Genomic DNA, 25,038 nt, shown 5'->3' with positions numbered 1-25,038 from the left:
AGGCGCACAGAACTAATCAACATTTTCCCCCGTCCAACTCGACCTCAACTCCATCTTTCGACACCAACTTTCCCATCAGACCCAGATCCGAGAGCAGACACGATGCGTAAGTGACCCTCTCGACTGCCATGAGGCCGAACAAGCGACGACAAGAAAACTAACAGTATACCACAGCTCCCAAATTCGATCCCAACGAAGTCAAGGTCATGTACGTCGCGCCTTCCCTATAACTAAGAATATTTGCGGCGACGAGGAAGGAGGTTTTTTTTATGTTTTTCTAACACAATTCGCGAATACAGCCACCTCCTGGCCACCGGAGGTGAGGTTGGTGCCTCCTCTGCCTTGGCCCCCAAGATCGGTCCTCTCGGTCTGTCTCCCAAGAAAGTTGGTGAAGATATCGCGAAGGCCACTGGCGACTGGGTATGACAATTCCTCCACCCTTAACTTTTAACACCCCCGCAAGCGAGCTAGAACAGGACTGACATGATTGGAATTATAGAAGGGCCTCCGCGTGACGGTTAAGCTCACCATCCAGAACCGTCAAGCCGCTGTCTCCGTTGTCCCTACTGCCTCTTCCCTCATTATCCGCGCCCTCAAGGAGCCCCCTCGCGACCGCAAGAAGGAGAAGAACATCAAGCACAACAAGTCTGTTCCCCTGGAGGAGATCATTGAGATTGCGAGAACCATGCGCCACAAGTCTTTCTCCAAGACATTGGAGGGAGGTGTTAAGGAGATTCTTGGAACGGCAAACAGTGTTGGATGCCAGGTTGACGGCAAGAGCCCCAAGGCCATCACCGATGCCATCGACGCTGGTGAGATTGACAGTAAGTACCAAACATCCGACCATTTACGTTCCAAACTTGGAGAATGATCACAGTCATATGTTGGAGTAGCTGGCTAACAAGATGAACAGTCCCCGAGGAATAAAGGAGGTCAATAGCTGGACGGACACTCTCGCATGACTTCTGGAGTTTAGGAATGGTTCTGCATTAAGGGAACTACCCAAAAGGGAGAACCTTGGGCAAAGAAAAAAAGAATTGCCAAATGACCAAATGACAAAGTTTCCAAAGATGGTTGTCGCTATTTTGCTCGCCGCGAATTACCTCATTGCGCTGTGATGTCAGGGTCTGCGAATTGGTGTGGGCATTTCTGCTCAGAGTTCCGGATGTGCCATGGCATATCTAGTTTCTGGTCTCAAGACAGGTTGGAGCCTCTCAGCAGCAGGGTCATGTCCATAACAATGTATTGCACTCCGCACGCCGACTGGCATGGTTAACAATGATGTAATTGCAGCATTTGGCAATGGTTCGGGAGAGTACGCGACCTCGAAGAACCGGTCACATGTGTGGTCTGACACCTGTAAGGTAGATACAAATGACGTTCGGTGGCTTGCAGGCTTCGGTGGTGGACCTGAATGTCTGTGTGCTTAGTTGTGTCCTGTGACTATATCCTAAATACGTGACCTGATGCTTAAATGATTCAGACTGTGCAATTAGGTCATGGTATCACGGACGAGGGGACCTTTGGTTCTTGCGCAAGATGCGTAGAGGAAGTTGAGTGAGGAAGGAGGATTATTTTATCCGGTATTGTGAATTTGTTACGTATGGTTGGTAAAATTAGCATTGTCTTGGGCAGTGCGGCGAAACCAACGTGTTTGGCACTAATGCATGGATCCAGGCTTGTCACCTCACCGGCCGGCGTTTAAGATTGATAAAAGGTCGGGTTGCTTCCGTTGTTGGATTTACTAGGTGTTGTTGCCCGCCGTTTCTCATTACTTTACGTCTAATAGATAATGAGCGCGGCTGACGGCACCCGTATGAGAAGGCATATCTTGCTCATTTGTTCGAGGAATTTCACTCCCACCGCGCCCTCGGCCAAGAGCATTTTCAAGTCGGGGGAGGGCCTGGTGTCACCTTGTGAACTTCTCTGCTTAAGCAACCCTCCCCAAGCGGCCGCGCGCTTTACTGCCAAGTTTTGTTACGGCATTCCCGTTTTGTGCTTTAACAGGTAATTGCGAAACATACTTTTGTATCCGCACCTGTACCGTGAGGTGTATAATCGCCTTTCTCGACTACGGCTGGGGATTACAATACCGCCGTCCCCCGAGACATTTACCATCCCCTCCATCTTTGCATCCCGTTGTTCCAAATCCCTATGAGATGCTGCCAGCCGCTGCCTGCTGTCTTGTATCCGTAGCTCCTTCGTTGCTCACCTCGTCTGACCGCTTTTGAGAAGTACGGAGCACGCCCCAGTTGTGACCCCCCACCCCGCCCGCCCCGTCACCTATCATGCGTCAAGCCTCAAGGTACCTTTCCTCACCTCATCACACCCACCCCAGTCACGACATCCGACTTTGAGCAGCCAAACCCCCAATACTAGGCACCCCATGCCCATGGTCTGCGCATACACAATACTTTGCAGATTAGTGTCTAGTACTCGTACGGGATAGTGCGCTGACCTTTCCCTGACGCTGTAAGGTATGCTCTGCTCTCGGATACGTACCTCCGCGTCAGGCTGGAGGCCATAAGCTGGGAGGGATACTGGAGACTTCTTGACAGATCCTCGAGACGAATCGATTAAATCTAGGCCACAGGGCAGCCTCCAGCTTAACTCGCTATATCGGGCTGATACCCATTCCAATAGTCTGGCCTCCAACTTCTGACTTCTTATCACACTGCTGTGACTGCTGTGACTGCCTGAGTGGTCCGCCTGGATGATCGCCATACCTATTTGACCTGCGCTTCTTTCTTCTCCCAACGGCTGCCGTGCTACGGCTACCACTACCACCACCACCACCACCACCACCACCACCACCACCCAACTGGGGCTAAACCGGGCTGAATCGCATTGCATCTTCCGACCACAACCAAACCTGTAGCCACGGCCACGGCTGCAAGCTATAGCTGTCATTCCTGCTCCCGTCGCGGCTACCGCCACAGTTATCGTTACTGCTACTACTATTACTGCCGCTGCAGACCTCGCAATAGTCGCATTGTATCTCGCTCCACGTTGCTTTCGTATTCTTCTCGCCAATAGAGGATCCCTCGATCGACCGCTTCAACCCCTCCTCCTGCGATCTTTGTCGCTGAACTTGCCGGTCAGGCCGAACGTCTCTAACGTTACCATTCCTCTATTAGGCCCCCCAGCCTCGCATTGCCCCGACCGACGAACCCGGCGCTAACTTTACGACGTAACGACGAACCTCTGTCGGAGGGGGAAAGACGATACTTTCTCGACATTGCCCTCCGTCGCGCTTCATCGAACTTGAACCACAAGAGAGCCAGGTCCCTAGGCTTGGAAAGGCCGCAGGGCAGGTGGCATTGCTATCGGGCATTGGCACAGCCGTTCGCTCGAGGCGTCCCGGAGGCCATGCCCGTCAGCCGGCCTGTCAGCCATGCTTTAGCCAGCAGGCAATGACAACTGGTTCCCGGATCGATATATCCAGCCTGGAACTCGCAGCACTCTCCTTCGTGCTGAGCTCGCTCGTTCCGTGCTCCGCTCCATGATACCCAGAAGCGCCTCGTCGTCTTCATCACATAACCCATGTTGCCTCTAGTTCAGATGCACCATACGGTGCCACAGGCGCCAAACTTCGATCCCCTCCCGCCCTTCCAGCAGCCACAACAACAGCAGCACCACCTCCAGCACCGCCAGCCAGAAGACTACCCACCGCAACAACATAACTACCATCTGCTTCCTCACTTCAGCACGTATACGTTCAATCAGAACTTACGCTGCCCGCCAGCCGGCTCGGCGAATGCTCTTTTCCCTGACGGCAAGACGCCACGATCCTTTCCAATTCGGACTTCTTCACACCCAAATCAACCGATACAGCGCCGCACGACGGCCGCAGGCCAGTCGCATTTTCTTGACGGACCGGAACATCAGTTGCGACGTAAAACGCCGAATGGCACTATTGAAGCTGGCTACGATGGTTCTCAATACGCCTCGAGGCCTCCGCCCCTGAAGCAGATGGCGCTCCCGGCGGTTCAAATGGCGTATAATACGAACCGCCCTCATCAGACCACCGACCAGATCCGCAATTCTTTACCTGTCCGTGATCAGGCAGGCGGTAGTTTGAACATAACGCCTCCATCATATCAACTATGGCCACTTGCACAGGACTTGACCCACCAGTCGATGCACTCTACCGTCTCTCTGGCCTCTTCGCAATACGGGTTCAACACTCCGGACACGGCTGCGCTGTTTGGCTCTACTCCTCAGCTTCATTCGCGGCCTTCGCTGTTCAATACCAACTCATACTTCCCCGGGACCCTCCCTTCTGGGAACACCGGAGCCAGTATCCCGGGACTACTACATGTAGCCAACTCGTGGTTTCCGACGCATCAGCAAGAGCAGAGTTATGTCGGCCCGCCGATGCACCATACCCCGTCTCCGTCACCATCGATTTACGACCATCGTTACTCCAAGGTGCAGAATCAGATTATAGGACCGTCTGCCCACTTCACTCCACAGGATCCTTACGCTCACCTCTCAGCATACGGGTCTGGCTTTTTGCAACCTGCGCAAACTCATTTAGAGGCTCTTACGCTAGAACCGCACCAAGCTATCAGCACTGTTGATTCTATGAACAAGACACATTCTTCCGCATTCAGAGAAAAGGCGCTGGCTCAAGCGCACCGAAGTTATGTCGACTTACTCGCACTCTTGCATCACGGGCGCAAAACTCAGCAGTTGAGGCCTGGCTCAGCTCTGAGCACTACCTCGAGAATGGTGGTATATCCCAAGCCACCTAAACAGCCCATCGTCACCTTGGCCCCGGACCTCTTTTTCCCGGGAGATGCCGCTATGATGGCCAACGCAAGCCACAGAAACAACCAAGACAGCATGCTATTCGGTCCCTTGGGAGTCAAATCGCCACTCACAACGCAGCATGCTGGCTGGGACGGGGTTACGGATTTCCGGCATGGCAATTTCCCGGTCACGAACTCCAGCGGATCTTCGTATCCGAATCAGATCTCGAGAGGCTCACCTCTTGCGAATGCCAAAAGTTCCCTAGAGCTTCTCACCCGTCTATGTGAGCATTCCGAGTGGAAATGGATCGATGGTGTTCTACTGGGAGGCTGCTTGCACTACGGCCTGGAACACTTCGAGGAAGCCTTAGAATGGTTTACCCGAATCACTTCACTAGAGCCGAAGTAAGTCTTCATCCCACCATCTTTGTCTTGCGTCTGGCTTTCATTGTTATGGGATTACGAACTTACCCTTACTAACTCTTCATATAGTCATGTTGAAGCAGTGTCGAATCAGGCGGCGACTTTGTACTGCCTGAACAGACAAGATGAGGCGGAGAAATGCTGGTTGAAGGCGATCAAAACTCGACCGCAATACCTTGAAGCCGTAGAACATTTGGTCGGTCTGCTGTATAAAAAGAAAAGCGTCGCCGCGGTTGATGTCATCGATTTTGTTCAAAAGTCTCTCAGGCTACCAAAGGGATCAACAGGAGAGACTGGCTATGACACTACCGCCGCCCAAAGAGATGCCGCTTCCAGCTTGGCGGCTAGCCTTTTCGACGAAAGCCGAACCCAGCCTGGCTTTGGTTCGAGCGGTTATGCTATTCCAGGTACCGAAAATGGCCGCATCCTCGCATTAGTCCATGCCAAAGGGACAATGCTGTACAGTCTGAAGGATATCGCAGGGGCGTCTGAAGCCTTTGAGGAAGCTGTCTTGATCAGCGCAGGAAGAAGAACATCATCTGTTCAGACGTTGGTCCGACAGATCCAGCAGGTTCTGGCACCAAACGGCAGCAATCACCACGTCATCGACAAGGCGACGCCGTCTCGCCCCTTGTTACTGCCACCTGAACAGGCGAGGCGCACGGCAAAGCTGGTATTTTCTAACAACGGCGATCTCCCTGGACTACGTTTCGTGCCTGAAGGCGGCCCAAGGCGAGCGGCAATTCAAACTACTAGCAACTCGCTACTTTCTCTCGCCAAGATATTCCAGGATGCCATGTCCTCTAGCTCGCAGGCTGCGGGACTAGTGAGGAAGTCAGCCGGGGTTGGTGACATTCTGTCTCTTTACTATCTTTCATTGTCACTTCAAGAGAGCCCATCAACTGCAAACAATGTAGGCATTCTACTTGCCAGTGTACAGCAGCCTATGGCGGCGACGTCGAGTCGGACTTTGTCATCATTGCCCAGTATTCCTGGCATTACCCCTGGCAGTGGACTCGCTTTGGCTCTTGCGTACTACAACTACGGGCTTACACTGGATCCAAAGCACGTTCACCTGCACACCAATCTCGGCAGCCTTCTCAAGGACATTGGTCAGCTGGATCTTGCGATCCAGATGTATGAGCAGGCTGTCCAGTGCGATGGAAATTTTGATATCGCCCTAACAAATCTTGCAAATGCCGTCAAGGATCGAGGGCGTATCAGTGATGCGATAACATACTACAAAAGGGCTGTTCATTCCAATCCAGAATTTGCAGAAGCAGTATGCGGGTTGTCTACAGCCTTGAACTCGGTTTGCGACTGGAGAGGCAGGGGCGGCGCACTCCTACAGGGGGGCACGTATGATCGCTGGCATGTCGACAACGATGGCATGTTTTTCGATGCCAGGAAGGAAGACCAAGGATCCGGCCTCACGAAGAAGGTTATCGACATCGTGTCTCGCCAACTCGCTGACGCGTCAACCTGGGGCGTTGGCGTTCTACAGAATACCGATATTGCAGCATTGATTGCACAGCTTTATTCGGCCGACGGGGAGTCGAATGACGCCCACACCGACTTCTCGACAAAGCTACTTAGCTGGTCCAAGAGCCCGTGGGAGGGATCGCGTCTGCTGAGGCTCGTTGAGCGTGGAGCACGGGCAGCGATGCGGCGATGGTATTGCGACAAGTTTGTTCAGGGTTCAATGAAGTCGACCTCGGAGTACATGCGCCCTCAACTGCCGTCTACCCTCGCTGTACCGTCCGCTCCAACAGTCCTCCCATTCCATACCTTCACCTGTCCCTTGACTGCGAAGGACATTCGCATGATATCACAACGCAACGCGTTCAGGATCTCCTGTTCTACACTTCGCTCCCCTTGGCTTCCAAAGACCGTCTACCCCCCGCCTGCGCCTCCATCGCCTCATCTGAATGTCGGCTATGTTTCTTCAGACTTCAATAATCATCCCTTGGCTCACCTGTAGGACGGCACGATTTGATTCAATACTACCTTGCCGCAGTTTATACTGACATCTTAATAGTATGCAATCCGTTTTCGGTTTTCACGATCCCACCCGCGTAAAAGCATTCTGCTATGCCACGACAGCAAGTGATAAATCTGTTCATCGGCTGCAGATTGAACGTGAAGCGCCTGTGTTCCGAGATGCCAGCACATGGACTTCGGACAAGCTAGTTGAGCAAATCGTTCAAGACAATATTCACATCCTTGTCAACCTGAATGGCTATACTAGAGGCGCCCGCAACGAAATTTATGCGGCGAGACCTGTTCCGATCCAAATGTCCTTCATGGGCTTCGCCGGCAGCTTGGGTGCCGAGTGGTGTGACTATCTGCTTGCAGACGCCACAGCAATTCCGCCGGAGACACTACGCCCTTGGCGTGGTAACCTCTCTGTCACAGACATTTTTGAGGACAAAACTGAAGAAGGCGAGGGAGACTGGATCTACTCGGAGAACATCGTGTTCTGCAGAGACACTTTCTTTTGCTGTGACCATGCGCAGTCGAGCGACCCCGATGAACATAAGGTTTCATGGGAAGATGAGCAGCGCCGACGGTGGAGCATGCGGAAAGAGTTGTTTCCCAACCTGCCCGATGATACCGTTATCATGGGAAACTTCAATCAACTATACAAGGTTCGTCATATTCCGCGTATTCATGCATCAATACCGAGACCAGTAGCTAACTCCTTTTCAAGATCGACCCTACAACATTTCGGACGTGGCTACGCATCCTAGCACAGGCTCCCAAGGCCATCCTATGGCTCTTGCGATTCCCCGAACTGGGAGAAACAAATCTTAGGAGGACGGCGAAGGATTGGGCCGGGGAAGAAGTTGCTAGCCGAATCATCTTCACGGACGTGGCACCGAAGAACCAGCATATATCCCGAGCTCGCGTCTGCGATTTGTTCCTCGACACTCCCGAGTGTAACGCGCACACCACGGCCGCAGATGTATTGTGGTCTAGTACACCTCTTCTCACACTACCACGATACCCCTACAAGATGTGTTCGCGTATGGCGGCATCAATTTTGAAGGGCGCGCTGCCTAGAGGTCCCGTGGGTGTTGAGGCAGCAAAAGACCTCATCGCCGGCAGTGAAGAAGACTACGAGCTCTTTGCCATCAGACTAGCTAATGGCCTGTCCTATCGAGTCGGTCGTGGTGGCTATGGTGAAGGCAGGGGTCGGTTGGCAACCTTGCGCAAAACACTGTGGGACAGCAAATGGACCTGTGCGCTTTTCGATACCAGACGATGGGTAGTTGATCTAGAGAAGGCCTACGACGAGGCGTGGCGACGATGGGTGGCAGGAGAGGATGGAGACATCTACTTGTAGAGGCTCCAGCATTTCTTTCAGGGGCATGGCAACTTTGATTACGCATTCATGTGCTGGGACGAAGAGCTCGCGCCCAGTACTTATACTTGCCGAAATCATGTTCGTTTTGGGGCAATCTTCTTTGACTTTTATTCTGGATGCACCACTAGGGACTTGCAGGCTGGCCAAGGTGCTGGCCAGGTTTAGACATCAGGGGCGGGAGTTTCAGGCGGAGGATATGCTATTGATTTGCATAGACACCAGTCCAGAGCAATACTGCTCGATGAACTGAGCATATCTTTCACTGCTTTGACGTTACTGAGGCAAGCTCAGTGTTGGTTGCGGGATGGAGCCGGCGTTTGGAGGAGGGTTTACCTCGGAGCAGGCTATGATGTACATAATAATACCCTGGGCCTCTTTCCTCGTCCACGTGAGATGTGAGGCCCCCGCGATCCATGTTTTGATTGGAATTCATTGCTTTTACATTACAAGCTCCAGCCGGCCATCAGACCATCCGAATCAAGGTCAAAACTTTGATGCTATTTTATCACCGACATCCTTATACCTACCTCCACGGGCTGCGTCTGCAGGGACTTAAAGCAACGTCCAATAGAGACGGCGACATGGGAGGGCCAGGCTGGTTTGGAATAACGGAGGTCAAGACTGGGATTCAGCATAGAGTCAGCGCCACTTATTCTTTCTCGGATCGGATATCAAGAGAATGTGGAAACTTTCACCAAGCAGGTGTAGCCAACGCACCCATTGTGGACTTGTGGTAACATTTGTGCCATGGGAACACCGGTGGACAGGGAAGCTAAGTAGGCGGCAAGAACACCGTTGACTCGCTTCGTCAACCATGAGAATGCCCAGCGTTCCGTAAAGCAACCAATGGCAAGCCGAGGACGACAATGTTTCTCTCTCCATATACGAAATATGAGAGGCTTTAGAATGGAGATGGGGCGTCAGCATGGAACCAGTAATGACTCTCGACCTAGGCTTAACTGAAGTAGCTTCCCCATGAGCTGGGTGTGTGCGTGTCCGGAGACAATTGTCGCACCGCTATCGAACCATGCCCATTCCTACTTAGGGGCACCGGGGAGGAGGACGAACGCCACAAACGTGGAAACTAGGATTGCAGCAAGGGACCTGTGGTTTTGGAGCCAGATCTTTTCCCCCAACAACATGGCGATAAGGATCATAGCCTGATAGCCATCCAGTCGACAACATTTGAGGCGAGGAGAGAAAGGGACAGCCGTATTGAGAAAAAGGTCATACTCCTTGTAGAAACAGTGAGCGTGGGGAAGTGGTCCAAAGACTCGATGAATAAAACCATGTGCGTTTTCATCTCCCATCAGCCAAGACCATGAGGTGTCGGTAATTCGAGCAAGCAAGATTAGTCTGAAATAATGTGCGAGAAAAGATCTACATCCTTCCATCAGCCCACTGGCCCTCCCATTTGATTACCCCGTCTTATCCCTGAAGATAGTGACGCGTGAATTCTCACGACATATTCGGCCAATGAATTCCCATCTAATGGAGAACAAAACCGTTAAGTGGTTCTGGACGATGGTGCCAATCGACGAGTAGGATGGGCTTGTGCGAGACAGGAGTCATGGGCCTGGAGGATATACACGACCGCTCGAACCCACCTAGCTAGATCTACGTGGTACGCCGTGACATCTCGAAGCCGCTACGGTACCAAGAGCCACGTTCGACTGACGTTGATGTGATCCCTGTCTGTGTGAACATGGTCGAAAATTCTATATCTTCCTTCCTCAGGTACTCTTGGCCTTCGGACATCACGACGGCACTCTTTGATAATAATCACCATAACAACGAAATCAACAGCAGAAGCAGCAGAAACAGTAACAAGCGCAACAGAAAGCATCATTTCCGGAGGAAAGTTGGCACATGGGATTCACCGTGGTCGAGGTAAACTAGCACAGGGTACCAGCGAGTCCTTCCCGTCCACGATTCGCAGTTGTCGACCGTCTTCAATGTCTCATCAAAACGGAAGACGGCATGAGAGCAAGTCAATCAAGCATGATGGTAGATCACCTAGAAGTCTGCATTCCAGTTCCACGAAAGAGCTAGGATATGGGACCACTGGTTCACATCTTGTGGCTGGCTTGAGGCCAGGGCAAAGGGGGCATGAGGCGTTGGACAAATTATGGCCACGTTATTCGCGACGGTAACAAATTCAGTGGCACGCCGGTTACCCGTCGCTTGTCAATAGTCCGACGCAGGTTGCTGGCCAAAGGGCGGCCTAGGTATCCGTGGATTTGGCTAGAATTGCCATCGTTGGTCAAGCCATTACGACAGAGATGTGGCTGGCTGGCTAATCCTCCAGACGTAACGGACCGTTGCCAGGAACCGTTGTGCTGGTACCGCTGCCGTGGAACTAAATAACAAGACCTCGCTCGGACATTCGTCTGTTAACACTTGCACCGAGTAGCAGTGCTACTGGCGCCGGACCCATGAAAGCTTGGTCCTGATCACGCCAACAACATTGAAGCCATGGTGAAGATGCATTTTTGGTTCATCTAGTGGGCCGTCGCCGAGTCAGAGAGGTGGGATGTGTCAAGGACCTCAGGAAAATGGTCAGTGATATAGTGATTATCTTGTGCAGTAGAAGTTCGTGCGAGAGGGTATACTGAGGTAGATACGGAGATGATGGGCCATTTCGACTTTTCGAATCCTTACTATAGCTCTCGTGGTTGTCCATGGGGAGTCAATCGAACAGTGAAAACCTCGATGTGGTCTTTCGCCAAAGGGCTGCTCACCACGGAGAGAATCGCTCTCATGCTATACGAGGTAGTAGATGTTGGCCCGCCGTGTAAACAACACCGCACGGATGATTCTGCTATGGCCATGAGCTGTAGCCGGAATCTGCTCTGCACAAGGTCACTCCGACGACTGAGACTCCTCTATGAGAGCTTACCTCGCGACGGGGAAGATGGCTGACTGTGCAGTCCGCATAGGTAGTCGGAAGAAGTAGGCTGTCAGGCATTGTCTTCACCTGAGCGGAAAGAGCTCCAGCCCCTGCCATTGGCTACCCAAATCCCTGCTGGAGTGGAATGACGAGCGGACTGTGAGTAAACGTAAGTATACGATTTGATGCTCGAGCTTCAATATCGTTGCGTGGGGTGGAAAGGGGGGATGGATGCATGTTAAGCACTAAACATTCTCGCTCTGAAAATGCAACAAGGGCTGGGAACACTGATTGGATGGCTGGATAAATGGCACTGGGCAGAAGCTGGAGTTTGGGAGATGGGGTTAGAAGCGCAGATACGGGGACGGGGATCAAGGAAACAAGTGAGAAGCTGAGGCGAGGACGAGAAGGACAATGGACAGGCGGCAGGGAGCCGGTCGGGACGCGAGTGACGGTGACATGGTCAGGGTACGGGGAGAGCGATGAGGAATCAAATGCACAAGTTCAGACAGAGCTGATGGGAAACCGGCCGGAGCTTCTTTACATGTCGGCGCTGATATGCCCTGCATGACAATGGTGAGTTCCATTGTTGTATTCTTGCGGATACCTTACCTACCTTAGACTGAGGTGTATCCGTACGGTCGGCCTGTGGCCTCTCACCCTGCGATGGTCAAGAATCGACGACGAGCCGGGGTCAGCTGGGAATAGATGCAGGTGAGGTGCAGCTGGAGGTGGGGATGCTTGTTTCATGAAACCGACGGGTCGGTTAAGAGCCAATGATTCTTTCCTGCTTTTGCTGTGAGATTACCGTGTCTACGGAGTAGCTATGTACTCGGCATGTCCTGGCTGGAGATCATTGAGAGGCCCCAGGGATGGGGGGGGGGGGAGAGGGCCAGGGATGAAATTGTAGAGGTGGGTCTGCTGTGAAGGGGGAATTTGGAGGAAAAAAGAAAAAGGATAGGGATACCTACAGCAGAAGGGAAGGGGTAGCATATGAGGAAAATGCCAAATCGCCAAAAATTCGCTTGTGATGTCCATTTGTGGCCTAGTCTGGCTAGCATGGGGGGTTGCTAGCCTGTATCCGTACGGAGTTTTTGTTTTCTTTCCTCACCAAGCACACCTCACCAATTACACGATCCATACCAAAGGCCCCCGGGAGAGGAGAAGGAGAGGGAACCTAGTTGTTGGAGAGGATGTGGAGCTACCAAATGTACACCATTGCAGGGCATGCTAGTATCATCCCAGAACAGCGAGTTGACTACAACTATTGAATCGACGACACCATGCTACCGCCGTATGCATGGCATATGTATGAGACGATGGTCTCTACAGCTGAATGCTGAATGTTGGAGCTGGAGTTAAAGCTGCCGAGTCCGAGAAGGCCAGAGAGTAGGGGGCTGATAGTTCTGCGAGAGAGAGGAATACGAATGCCTGACGTGGATCAGCATGCGTCTCCTCCATGCCTTGCGGATACCCTCACTCGTCAAAGGCTTCTTCTATCCATCGTCCCAAAGCCGCGTTTGCCAAATTCTTGCCTTCTTCGTCCGTGCCAGAACATGCCATCCTGAAATGTCGTGGCGGTTAGCGTCGTGGATGGGTTGGCGGAGGTGCTGACGGCCAAAGGGATATGGGCAAATTATCCCGCATGCGTGACAAACGACAGCCAACCGTTGGCATCATCTTCAACACCTGCAGCATGCGTATCCGGGCAGAGAACGCACTTGCTGTTCATTTGTATGCCACTTGCGCCTCCGGTCCCGTAGTGTCGGTCCGTCCGCTCGCCAGTCCATTGCCGTCAGCACGCTACAGCACACCTAACGTCGAGAACCGTACAGCTGGAAAGGATGCCAACGGTCTTTGCTTGCAGGTTTCAACGTAGCCTACTCCTTGGTGCAGCGGCTGCCACCGCCCCAGGACACCTAGTCGCCGGTGTCCCAAGCCCTCGGGCGCAGCTAACACGGACGAGGTACGCAAGCCACAATCAGCGCCTACGGCATAGGGCTTGTCAAAGAATATGCTGCTGGCTCCGGCCGGGCCCAGCGCCGCCGATTATGGCGTCGGACGAGATACCACTTTGGGCACAATTGTCCCGGAGCACCCTCCAGCATCGGCGGGGGCAGAGTTGTTCATCCTTCCAATGCAGCGAGCCAGTCGGCAGTTGAAGCGATCTGGCTAATCCGTCCCGATGCTTCGTTTTGCCGTGGCCATGGGCGTGAAAGCTGCCATCCCATGCTAGGTAACTCAGACATCCGATATCCCAAGGGCTCGTTCTGTTGTAAATCTCGCCGACACGTATCCTGCATGATCGGGCTATCAACCTCGCAAGTGCAATAGTTTCTCATCATCTGACCCCTCCTCACGCAGCAGTGTCAGTCATTCGACAGAAGAACGGTATTCGATCCGTCAATTTGCCAATATGCGACAGATACGATGCGGCTGGATAATCGCAGGAGCCAGAAGCCAGGGATTATATCCAAGCAAAGTTGATAGGATCCGACAATATTGATATGATGGGAGGAGGTGGTGGATGACGGCTCCATCATCCCTTCGCCGTTGAACACCCCTCGAACTAAACAGACCTAGGTCCCAGAGGAATGGGAACGAGGAGTTGGGCAGACAGCCACGGCGTCCAGCCCAAGCATGCCGGCAAGCAACTTCACTACCTGTACCAGAGTTAGCGGCGACCCAGTAGCGGGGTCACACCGTCGGGTACCATGGTATGACAATTTCTCGTGGAATGGGGGTGTGCTGTTTGTCGCCAGTGTGGGTCTGGATTCATAGTTACGGACGCAAGCCATGCCACCCCCTAGCATCCCGTTGCGGAGACCAGACCTGTCGACGGACGTAACCGCGAGTGCGGTGAGGTAGCCATAGGTCCGTCGCAATGCCATAGGGGTGCACCCATAAATGCGGACAAACAAGCTATGTATCGCTCGTTTGTCAAGCACTACCTTGTAATGGTTTCCATTTCTTTTTGTCTGCCGCGATTTACGATTTGACGCTTGTATTTCCTTCTTCTTCTCTGTCATCTGCGATCGGGTTCCCTCGTCAGTTGGTCTGGTTCACACCGGCCCTGGTTCAGAAGGAAGACACAAAGAGTACTCAAGTACGAGACGCCATTCATGCACGTCTCACCCAAGGTGCCTAAAGTGGGCTCTCTCTGGCGATGGCGTGTATTCGCGTCAATATCCGTCTTCGTAGAGACCGTGCAAAGAATGCGAATAGCTGCATGCTATGTGAATCATGGACCATCCCGCGGCCCCAAGACCCATGCCAGCCGTGGTCCCAATCCTTTGGTTAGGATTGAACTGGGGCTTGAATGATTTGGACTGGGGTCTGGCTACCCTACAGCCGCCTTGCGGTAGGACTAGGCGTTGTGGCAGAGGAGGAGCTCGGTGCCTCGTGGTCTGGAGAATCCTTTGTAGGCCGTTGCTGGGGGCCGGCTAGACCGCGCCGGGCGAAGTCCCAAGTGTTGATATTCGTCGGGGTGTCCCCAGTGCTTCCGCATGCGTCGAGGTCTCAATGATGTGGATGACTGTCTACAGTACGCCTGGCAGTTACCAACAACGGGCGCAGACCAGAAGGGGGGACCATGGCAGCGTTTCGAAGGCTTGGAGATGTTGTGTCCGGATGCGGCAGCTTTCCTAGCAGTCTAGTAGTGGCCCGACAAGATGGGAGGAGCCGTAACCAGACGCGTCGTGAAGTACGCCCGTAGGGTGACGGGCTGTCGTCTTTGGGATCTTTCTCATCGGCAGCAAGCAGTGATCCTCGGGTCCAGGCTGGGCTTGGATATTTGGTCTCGGCCGGGCCTAGTAAAGTCGTTGACGAGGACAATGAAAAGTAAAAAAGTAAAGGTAGAGACATAACCTAGTGTGGGCATCTTGACCCCACAGCATCGACGATGAGGGTAAGGTGGTGAATGGGCGAGTGACGCTATCTCCGGATGGCATATTGCCGCGCCAGGAAAGAAACATTGACGGAATGGGATTTCGTATCTCGTCGGCACCCCTGCTCCTCTATATCTGGTACCACCGCCCTTGGGCACGTGACACTATCGAGGAAGCTGCATGCTCAGTGAGGCGTCCAGAGGTGGCATGGGTGGAACCGACGATCCATACTTGGGCGAAATAATGGCAGGCTCGATTACCATGTATAGACGTGATGTTACTTCCTCATCCTTGGCCCTTGATCGGGAAGATGGCGAAGGGAACGGGTGACGAGTGAAGTGGTATCAGAAAGCTGGATAAGCACTGTAGAGTGCCTCATTACTCGTTGTTTGTGACGCGATACGTTTATGGTGGTGCAGTCCCCAAATTCTGGTTCAACGCTCCGGACGGCGCTGTCCTGCAGATGCTGTATTACCTCACTAGGCAGATATGCGTACATTACCGTATGGCCCCTGCCCCAGGTTACCTCACTACTTTGGATAAGCCGAGAGAGTTCACGAGGTAAGGTATGCCTGGTGCCAGTGATTATACCTGCCTTACGTTAGGTAAGATAAGGTGAGGTAAGGTAGGCACTCCGAACTGTACGTATATTTGTACCTTACGTACCTACCTAGGTAAGGTACCTAGTATGCTCAGGAAGGCAATGATGGCACCTTACCTAATGTGCCCTGGGCGCCTGAATTGGCGGGGGAAGAAGCCGCCGTTGGTTCTTTCCGGGCGGTCCCAGCAGGATGGCTCTGACTTTTGGTTGGTCCCAACAGGAAGGAAGGTGTGTAAGCCTCCCGGCGATCCGCACAAGGACCTTCTTGTCTTTCTTTCCTTGGACGCCAACCAAAACGCTCGAGGCACCATGGCACCTGCCACCCACACGCCAACCCCTGGTCAATAAGATCAGAGGTGCTATGAGGAAGGAATGACCGTTGCTGCACTACTCTACTATGTACGCAGTACGGAGCGAGGTACTTACTTTTGCATCGGCAACTCAGAAACAGTGTCTTTTCTTCACCAACTTCTGGTGTTGGCACCTTGAGCCCGACACGGCGAGTTCGCATTTGTACCCGGACCGAGTAAGAGGGGACGAAATGAAGTGACGGAGAGTTCCGGTGCTTACTGACGCCCAAACTCTGCCAGGTACTCGTCAATACCTTGGTTACTTTGGGAGTGCCCGAAGCATCGTCCCTGTTCCGTAGACTCTACGGACAGTCACCCAACTAAGGTAGAATGGAGAAATAAGATTCTGCAGACCATGTACAGAGAGTACTAGTATCATCTGCCTCCGTTTCCGCATCCGCGTCCGCACCCGCTCTACCGTATCCTGGCCTGAGCGGAGAGCCGCAAGATCAAGGATAGATAGGTAGGTAGGTCTTGAATTTGGCAGTGTTCTTCTGCAAGGCACCTGTGATAAACCCGGCAGAGGAGGAAATAGGACGGACCCAGCCCAGGACCCAGGGCTGCAGACCCCGGTGCCGACCTCCTTTCGTTGCGAAGGCCAGCCGTCTTGCTCTGTATCTAATCCCTGCTCCGCCTGTGGAGAGAATGGAAGGCAAAGAAAGGCAAGGGATCCCCCGGTTGCTTAGGTACCAAGTATCTCACCTTGGCTGTTGCGGCGTGCCGTTGATGTTGGCGCACGTTCCCAAGGCAGGGTACCTGACCATATGTCTACTTGTCGCCTGGGTAGCCAATCAGACCCTTGGGTCTCTCCAGATCTCGCATTGCCGGCCACATTCGGCAGGTGGTTCTTGCAGCTGGATGGGGTCGGGGGATACGTACTCGCCCACCTTACACTACCTTGCCTTACCTAGGTACCTAGCAAACTCATCCTCCACTGCCTTCGTGACTTTCTACTTACCCACCCAACATCACCAGGCTTGTTGACAACCGTCACCTCAGCACTGACGTGTGTATTTTTACTTAGCATCCACCATGCCGAAACGACGCCAAAGATTCTCAGATGTCGGTCGGCGATGGAAAAAGAAAGCTGCTCCTTTCAATCCCACTCGTTGCTGCCTTACTTTTGGTCCAGATTGGGCCCATGAACATGCGTACGGATACCTACTGCATGCACTGCCATACGAGTATCCATACAGGCAGAGTGCAGCTTGGAGGTTGGGCTCTAGCACTCTGCGCAGTACTCCGTACGCAGTATACCTTACTCCGTAATTACCCCGGTTTGATTTCGTCAACAAGACAAGATGCTACTCTCGCCAAGTATGGACAGAATAGGAAAACGCAACGATCACGGCTGCAAGACACTCACTCGTCCCCTCCCTGGCACTCTCACGTGCCTCACAGGCTAACCCTTACCCCGTTCTGTTCTGACTTTGCCTTGCAGATGATCCCACAGTCCGTACGAACACACCTTGTATACTGAAAACGAGAATTCAGAACGAGGCAGGGCGCGGTGTAGGAGAAACATGCAGTCCTTGGCTTTCTTGGCTACCTTCTCCCACTTTGGCTTGCTGGATACCTATCCCACTGCTTTGCGCTATCAGACGTTGCGCAAATAAGACAACAAGCTACCTAACCTTGCCTTACCTTACCTTACCTTACGCAACGGAGCATGAACGGTCATACAGGTACCGGTAGACTCTGCAGCGCCGTACCTTATGCCGGGTAATGTCCGTGTCTGCAATTGCAGTTGCGCCTTGCATATGTACCTCGATTTCAAATCCTATTTGCATTCTTCATTTCCTTTTCTTCGTCTCTCGTTGCTTTTCTTGCTTCTTGTGTTTGCATTCGATTTCCTCTTGAGCCTCGGCAGCTTGGGGCACAGCCTGGGCTGCCAGCAATGAGCATCCCATCTCCGCATCGTCCGTAACTCTTCGGCCCTATCGCTCCCTGGACCCCGGAAACGCAGCAGAGCTTTAGGGTTTGCTGATACCTCAAGCTCAGCGTATCTTGCCATGGAAAACGGGCGTGTGCATTCTTGTATGGGCAGGTATGCATTTGCTTGTGCTGCTTTTCGCTCCATCCAAACCATCATGTGGGCGTTGTGAGTCCGTGACGTTTTGTGGTAGAAGCGCCAGGGCGGCTATTGGAAGCTTGCGGCGAATGCGAATGCGCGCCCCAGCACCGTCCATCGGTGAGGCACTGTCATCTGTGTAATCGGCCGTCGTGCCTAAGGCCAAATGTATCTCTCCACCCGTTTCTGCTGGCAATGAACATCCCTGTCTGATTCCAGGTTTCACGACCTGGACCTCAGGTCAGGGCTAAGGAGCCAAACAGACGGCAGACGCGTCCATTTCTTCCCTCTTTTACGGTTTACCCCTCGTCTCGACCCCTCCGGAAGCTTGTCATGATTTGACATGGCTCATCCCATCATCAACGGAACATCACCGTTGCTACATGCCTTGGCGTTATACCTCGCATGTGGATGAAGCACGACCGATGGCCTGAGCCTCAGCCTTGTTCTCTGGAATGAAGCCAACAGCAACACATGGGCGCAAAATGACAGATACAGCCATCCTACCCATTTCAGAACCAAGTCAAAGGTGACTGACTGGTTGCCTGTGCCTAATAGTCCGTTCACACTCTGACCAGTGACGCGGACAATACGCTCCGCCCCTGACAGCCGCTGGTCCCCTTGCCTAGGCAAAGCTTGGCTTAAAGGACAAGGGTCTGGTGTTTGGTTCGAAGCCTATGTGCTACGGTCGATGGCTAGCACACGTTGTGAGGATCTCCCGTATATCTCGTCTCTTGTTCGTTCTATTGACCTGGTCGAGCCCTCGCGGCCCATTCACTTTGAATAAGGGCTGGATATCTGCCGTAGCAAGCGTGGCTGAGAGTGAGCGGGGTCCTCTCGCGCGCTGAAGCCGGGGCATTGAAGCTACTATTCCCGGAGACAGAGCAATGAACTGTGCGTAGTCATCGCCTTCGCCGTCTGGAGTCTAGTACACAAGGTACTTCATGATGCAGGCAACATCGGTCCACGGGCAATGCGGGTGGGGTCAGAAACTGTCCTTTCCACTTTCAACCTTGGTTCTCTCAGCGTCTTTCTGATGGGAGTTCCTAAGCTAAGGCATTACCTACCTACTCCACGGTCTAGGTGCGACCTGCGGATAGGGATACTTTAGCTTAGTAACCGTCTTGCCCCAAGACGTTTACCTACCTCAGGTTACTGCCACCACCACTTTGCAGTTCTGGGCCGTCTTTGAGTGCCGGTTTGCGTTGGTCTGGCTGTCCAGTAGATCGTGTCCCGTGCCTTTGTTGACCACAAGTAGTAGTCATGACACAGAGGTGCAAAGCCTGCTGCAGAAGCAGAGACTGGAGATGGTCGAGATCCCATGATCCGTATATCAAATCCTGCCGTGCCACCGTGTCTGATCATGGAGACGATTCATCGACTGCTGTGCTGTGGCTCTGCTCTGGGAACAGCGATACGCAGCTGGGCCATGAGGTCAATCTCCGACAAGACGACGCGATGATGCATCCGTGACCGCCGCCTGAAAACAGCGTTGCAATTGCCGTGCACACTAAGTGCCATCTCGATGCTCCGAGGGACTCTGATGGACACAATATTCGACGATGCTCTTTCCGGCGCGATAGGCAAACAAGGCAAATCCAGTCCGGCGCACTATTACTAGCGCTGAATCCGTACGGATACGCCCGTTTTGAAGAGATATGTAGCGCAGTGTTCGAAACAGGGGTACGTGCCCATCTCGACTCGGGACAAGTTGAACACTGGCGGATGCGGGGGAAGGAAGGGTTCTGGGGTCCTGGGTCTTGACTCCCGACTCTCGACTCCCGACTCTCGAGGCGGGCACAAAGTGAGTCGCAACGTACATTTCACAACCTATGGGAAGGTAGGTAAAGTACCTATCTCCTGATACCCTAAGGTCGGTACGAGTCGAAACGTAATGTACCTTAAGGTAGGTGCACAATTCCTGTGCGGACACGGATACGTATCGTACATTTACACATCATTATGAGCTTACTTACCTAAGCCGCGGCATCAGAGGTCAGGTCAGGACAGGCCAGGCACGCAGGCCTAGGGACGGACGGGAGACCAAGACGTAATTCAAAGAGTCTCAGAGCTAGAGACCGATACCTGCCCTATCCGCTCTCCTTGACAAGTACCTACCTCGTAGGTTCGTAGCACAAACCGTGAAGCTTGGCTCACTTGGCGACCCTGAAGTGCCTGGCCGGTTGATGTTGACGTTGACGTCTGGCCGAACGCTTTGGTGTCCCTTTGGTCGGACCGTTTTCCTCAACCTAGGTATCTCTGTTTCTGTCTCTATGTCTCTCTGTGTCTCTTACACACACTCACATACGCACACCCTCACCCTCACCCTCACCCCTATCAATAACTCGTGCTCTACCACCCGGAAAGGCTCCCCTGCGGTGTCGTCCGAGAAGAGCAGAGAATCATTTGCAATTGTGCAACGGCGCCATGCCCATTGTAGCGGCACGCCATCCCTATTCGCGCTCCTGACAAAAACTACCAGGCCAATAAGGTGCCGGATGAGACCTGCCAGCCCGCGACAGACCAAAACCCGCCCCGACGTCTGATTCATGCACTCCCGTCACTCCTCTCCATCCACGCACGACTGGCCCAGACATGGAACTCAACCACGACTTTTCGTACCCGTAGTTTACTTTACGTACGGATACCTACCTACCGGTATACGACGCCGATAACCCACCTGGACGTCAACCTTTGCAACAGTACCTGGCCCGCTTTCGCCTCTTTTTGGGGCCCATCTTCGGGGCATACAGCGGCACCGCCCCCCGATTTTTCTATCTTGTTCTTCTGATACTGTATTTGCGGTATTATTTTCGCTACGGTGCCTGTCCACAGACTTCAAGTAGGTAAATAGATGCCAAAGTTGACGCTTGATGGGCAGAGCATGGCAGCAACCCTTACAGGGCACCAGAGAGCTATTAGAGATCGGATTGTTTCGATCAACCACCCAGCCCCACCAAAACCGGTCTTTCGTCCCGAGGTATCCATTCCATCCCTCCACCGACGTTCCTCGTCACGGTCAGACCCGTCCTTTGGCCTCCCTGAATTGCAAATCTGCTTACGCTTGATTCTAGAAAGTTGTTGATGCATTCAAACGCACACTGGCCAGCGTACGGCACGCCAGTCAACGGCCATGATGCAGACCGAGAGACAGATTGACGACGTGAATATCGGGTGTGTCCTACCATACCTCTTCTCCTTAGGCTTACGCATCCCCCACCAATAGGGTTGGCCCCTCATCGTTGCCACCTCTTACACCATACCCGGCCTGATCGCCGGTCCGCCCACCAACTGGTCGCATTCCACAGATTACCCATCCCGGCCAGCTGAACACAGGCAAGACGGGCCTCCCGAGACGATGAATGGGCAGACGATGAGTGTATTAATGGCATGGCTGTTGTTTCCGTCAAAATTTACACTCATGAGTACGATCTTGTGTGGGCAGCGTAATGCAGCCGTTTCCAGCGAGGCCGGGCCTGATACACTCCGATCTCATCTCGGCCAGTCCATCCGTCTATCGTTCCTTGGTAAGACCGAAGGCGGACTGGGTCAGGAACGTGAACGGGAGCGGCAAAAGTCCATAGGGGTACCGAGCAGGGTTCGCCGAAGAACGTCTGCGGCGTCGGCGTGGGACAGGTATGCTTCATACTGCGCAGAGTACCGTGTCGACTCGCATCCGCATCGCACAACGCAAGCAAGCTGGGTACAGACATTGCAACTCCAGAAAGCTCACAGATTCTGCACCAGTGCGCGCCGCCGCAACCTTGACCAACCGTACATGCAGAGTCTGTGCATCGTGCGACTCGCACTCGGTCGGCTTGTTGAGCTGGATCATTGTGAGATATGCAGCTCGACAACCAAGTCAATCGAATCCATCAGTTGAAAGCAAGTCGAGTCCGACGATTCCACAATTTGAGAAAATTAAGACTGAGGGGAAAAAAAGAGAGGACACTCTTGCAGGGAAAAGTCTAATCATGAATCAAAGGATCAGTTCAAGATGAACAGATGTCAGCCTCCTGGACGTATCGCTCGTGCTTCCGTCGTCTGTGCCCACCTCAAGAGCAGTGTCAAGGTGCGTTGACCTTCGTCTCTCCAACGAAGGCAAGTGAACAGTGTCAGACACATACGTGACATTCCGTCAGATGAATGAAGCAGGACCACCGAGCCGACGACGATCCCTGAGCAGTTGAGGTTATCCGAATGCGCCTGGCAAAGTTCGTCGGACACCAATCTCTCAACTCGGACCCGCCCAGATTGCCCCTCAATGGTCAGTCTTAGTCCAAGCACATACAGGCGAGATGGTGTAAGGTAAGGTGAGGGCAGGTGAGGGCAGGTGAGGGCAGATGAGGACCTCTGAGATTACGGTATGAGCAACCATGATTATCCGTTGACCAGATGCCACCAATGCTAGAGCTAGAAGCCAGGAACGAGTCGGGGAGACGAATCAGCTGTGCCTAGCCCGCTCCGAATGCGCCTGCATGTGCCGTTTCTTGGGTACCTCTTGGATAGGCAAGAAACAGTTGGACCTCCACGATCGGGAACCCTCGTCGTTCTTACTATGCCTCATCCGTCCATTCAGCAGCGGCCGGTTCCAACAGCGGGCCACAGCCTGGTCATATCCTAGCATCATCCTGGCATCAGATCACAGAGCATCCTGTCCCGCTGGGTCCATGGCGTTGGCTTAGTTCTGGACTGTGGCTTGAGCCGGGGCCGCTTCGAGAGCCAGGGACAGGCCCCAATCCCACAAGAAGAACAAGGGTTATCACCAGCAGCGAAGCTGGAGCCGGGATAGGGATGGTCGACAGGGACTAGGGCGGTACGACAAGCAGTACAAGGGCTAAGGGCGTGTGTCTCGAAAGGAGATAGCCGCAAGTCAGGCTTGTCAATTGAAAGAAGTCTTTCCCGTCGCCTGGGTCTGGTCGTGGCACCAGCTTCGGCCGTGGTTCATAGGTTCCCTCCCGCGGTCACACTCTGTCATCCATGTGCAGTAAACAGATAGTGTCGAGTGACCCTTGGACCAATAATAGGTCAAGTTCATACCACGATTGTGAAGTGATGCGGAATGATAGCTTGGGCTCGAGAAGACACCACTTGAAGTTATCTCGAGCCGGGGAGGAAAGTAAACAGAAAGAAAGGCAAGAGGGAAAGAGGAGGAAACGGGCAGTTGAGGCTCGTTGGTGATACCTACCTTCCTAGTGATGGTGGTGGTGGTGTGAGGTACCTCCGAATCCTACCTATACTGAGTGCGTAGGTAAGGTATGTCGAGGACGGATGGCTCACCCTGTTGGATGAGTACGAAGCAAGTGACAAGCGGCCCCGTTCCGTACCGCGATTTGAGGTGATCTCCCACGCTACCAGTTTTTCTTCCCACTCACCTCACTGGCTGGAGAGAGCGACTCGGGCCTGGATCTAGGCCTTTCTCCTACCAAGGCTTCCACACTCCGTACCAGACCTCGAGGTACCGCAAGAAATGTACTTGTCTCTTCCATTGCTCAAAGGCGACGACAGCGACAACGATAACTACACTACGACGACGGATACAGCTAATGTCGACCTGAGCATTGGCACTGGCTCTGGCACTCTCCGTCTCTTTCCTTCTTCTCCTTCTCTTTCTCTTCGTTCTCACATCTCTTGCGGTTGCCAGCCCACGCCCACGCCCACGCCCACGCCCACGCCCATGCCCTCACCCATCCCCGCACCTCCAGTTCCCGATCTTAGAGGAAGATGTACTTTGCACGAGAACCTCGCATGCCTTTTCTAGCTTTGTAGCTCCCTTTTGTTAGGTTCACCCCAAAAGTCCGTCCTCTGACTCCCAAGCTTAGACAGGGAAGGCGGCTCGCCCTTTCCCAGCTTCTTCTGGTCGTGCTCTTCTACATTCTGGACCTCTGCCTCCCGGAGCTGTCCCATGGGCCACCGAGTACCGCTTGCTGCCGCTACCGCTGCCGCTGCCGCTGCCGCTGCCGGTGATGTTGGCACTTGCCCATGGTACGAAGTACCTTCTCTCGCGGACATGGGCTGGCTTCCAATCCGGACTAGGTGGGCGTGGGCTAAGTAAGGTAGGCGTGGGTGTAGGCGTGGGCGTGCAATGAGTGTGAGCGTGGGACATGGGGCGTGTGCCGGGGGATTTTCACGAACCGTCGCTCCACTTACCATCATCACCCATCACCCGTCTCTTCTGCTTCTGCGTCTGCGTCTGCTCTGATCCTGATCCTGATTTTGATCTACTCGTCTGGACTGGGGCAAGTTCCTTTCATCTACGACACCCCCGTTCTTATTCTCCCACCCTCTAACCAGGTTCGACCCAAACCTTATCCTTTCTTATTCTTTCGTCGTCGTCCCCCAGGCCCTCCAATTTTATTCTTGTAGTCGGTCACATACGCAGTATTCGTGCCTACCTACCTACACACCTCCTTCTGAACGCACAGCCTTTCCAACCTGAACGCTTCTGCTTTTGGCTCGGTTTCTCCACCACGCTGCTTCCACCTGCTCAACAACATATATACGCAGACATCCCACGCTCATCCAAGACCTCATTCAGCCTCTTCACTTCCAGCATCAACTTGCCATTAGCCTTCAACTACCACTTTACAACTGTACTTCTTCTCCTCCCATATCCATACACATACACACACACGCACACTGATACATTATCGTCGGACTCCCTTGTGCTCTGTTGATACCGATACTCACAAATC

The 25,038-nt window shown here is 53.3% G+C and overlaps 7 protein-coding genes across 7 annotated transcripts; 5 read left to right on the top strand and 2 right to left on the bottom strand.

Moving 5' to 3' along the window:
- Positions 1 to 102: 102 nt before the first annotated feature.
- CABS01_01461 (uncharacterized protein) lies at positions 103 to 927 on the top strand (the record flags this gene model as incomplete). The annotated part of the gene is made up of 5 exons (XM_060534841.1): positions 103 to 106; positions 175 to 208; positions 300 to 420; positions 500 to 824; positions 914 to 927. 5 exons carry the CDS (start codon positions 103 to 105, stop codon positions 925 to 927), a joined length of 498 nt encoding a protein of 165 aa, XP_060398030.1.
- A 2,616-nt stretch (positions 928 to 3,543) lies between these two features.
- CABS01_01460 (tetratricopeptide) lies at positions 3,544 to 8,523 on the top strand (the record flags this gene model as incomplete). Its single annotated transcript, XM_060534840.1, has 4 exons — positions 3,544 to 5,159; positions 5,247 to 7,154; positions 7,216 to 7,825; positions 7,888 to 8,523. The coding sequence occupies 4 exons, from the start codon at positions 3,544 to 3,546 to the stop codon at positions 8,521 to 8,523; spliced, it is 4,770 nt and encodes a 1,589-aa protein (XP_060398029.1).
- Positions 8,524 to 11,045: 2,522 nt separating this feature from the next.
- On the bottom strand, positions 11,046 to 11,481 carry CABS01_01459 (uncharacterized protein; the record flags this gene model as incomplete). Its single annotated transcript, XM_060534839.1, has 3 exons — positions 11,046 to 11,090; positions 11,244 to 11,391; positions 11,444 to 11,481. The coding sequence occupies 3 exons, from the start codon at positions 11,479 to 11,481 to the stop codon at positions 11,046 to 11,048; spliced, it is 231 nt and encodes a 76-aa protein (XP_060398028.1).
- Positions 11,482 to 12,880: 1,399 nt separating this feature from the next.
- Positions 12,881 to 13,313, top strand: CABS01_01458 (uncharacterized protein; the record flags this gene model as incomplete). The annotated part of the gene is made up of 2 exons (XM_060534838.1): positions 12,881 to 13,014; positions 13,058 to 13,313. 2 exons carry the CDS (start codon positions 12,881 to 12,883, stop codon positions 13,311 to 13,313), a joined length of 390 nt encoding a protein of 129 aa, XP_060398027.1.
- Positions 13,314 to 17,332: 4,019 nt separating this feature from the next.
- CABS01_01457 (uncharacterized protein) lies at positions 17,333 to 17,752 on the top strand (the record flags this gene model as incomplete). The annotated part of the gene is made up of 1 exon (XM_060534837.1): positions 17,333 to 17,752. One exon carries the CDS (start codon positions 17,333 to 17,335, stop codon positions 17,750 to 17,752), a length of 420 nt encoding a protein of 139 aa, XP_060398026.1.
- A 4,010-nt stretch (positions 17,753 to 21,762) lies between these two features.
- CABS01_01456 (uncharacterized protein) lies at positions 21,763 to 22,178 on the bottom strand (the record flags this gene model as incomplete). The annotated part of the gene is made up of 2 exons (XM_060534836.1): positions 21,763 to 21,984; positions 22,077 to 22,178. The coding sequence occupies 2 exons, from the start codon at positions 22,176 to 22,178 to the stop codon at positions 21,763 to 21,765; spliced, it is 324 nt and encodes a 107-aa protein (XP_060398025.1).
- Positions 22,179 to 23,813: 1,635 nt separating this feature from the next.
- Positions 23,814 to 24,104, top strand: CABS01_01455 (uncharacterized protein; the record flags this gene model as incomplete). Its single annotated transcript, XM_060534835.1, has 1 exon — positions 23,814 to 24,104. The coding sequence occupies one exon, from the start codon at positions 23,814 to 23,816 to the stop codon at positions 24,102 to 24,104; it is 291 nt and encodes a 96-aa protein (XP_060398024.1).
- Positions 24,105 to 25,038: the final 934 nt, after the last annotated feature.

This window comes from Colletotrichum abscissum (assembly GCF_030869225.1).
Source record: "Colletotrichum abscissum strain IMI 504890 chromosome Unknown Scaffold_3.1, whole genome shotgun sequence".
Classification (NCBI taxonomy): Eukaryota; Fungi; Ascomycota; class Sordariomycetes; order Glomerellales; family Glomerellaceae; genus Colletotrichum; species Colletotrichum abscissum.
Note: the sequence above shows the minus strand (reverse complement) of the source record. Positions and strands in the feature narration are given on the sequence as shown.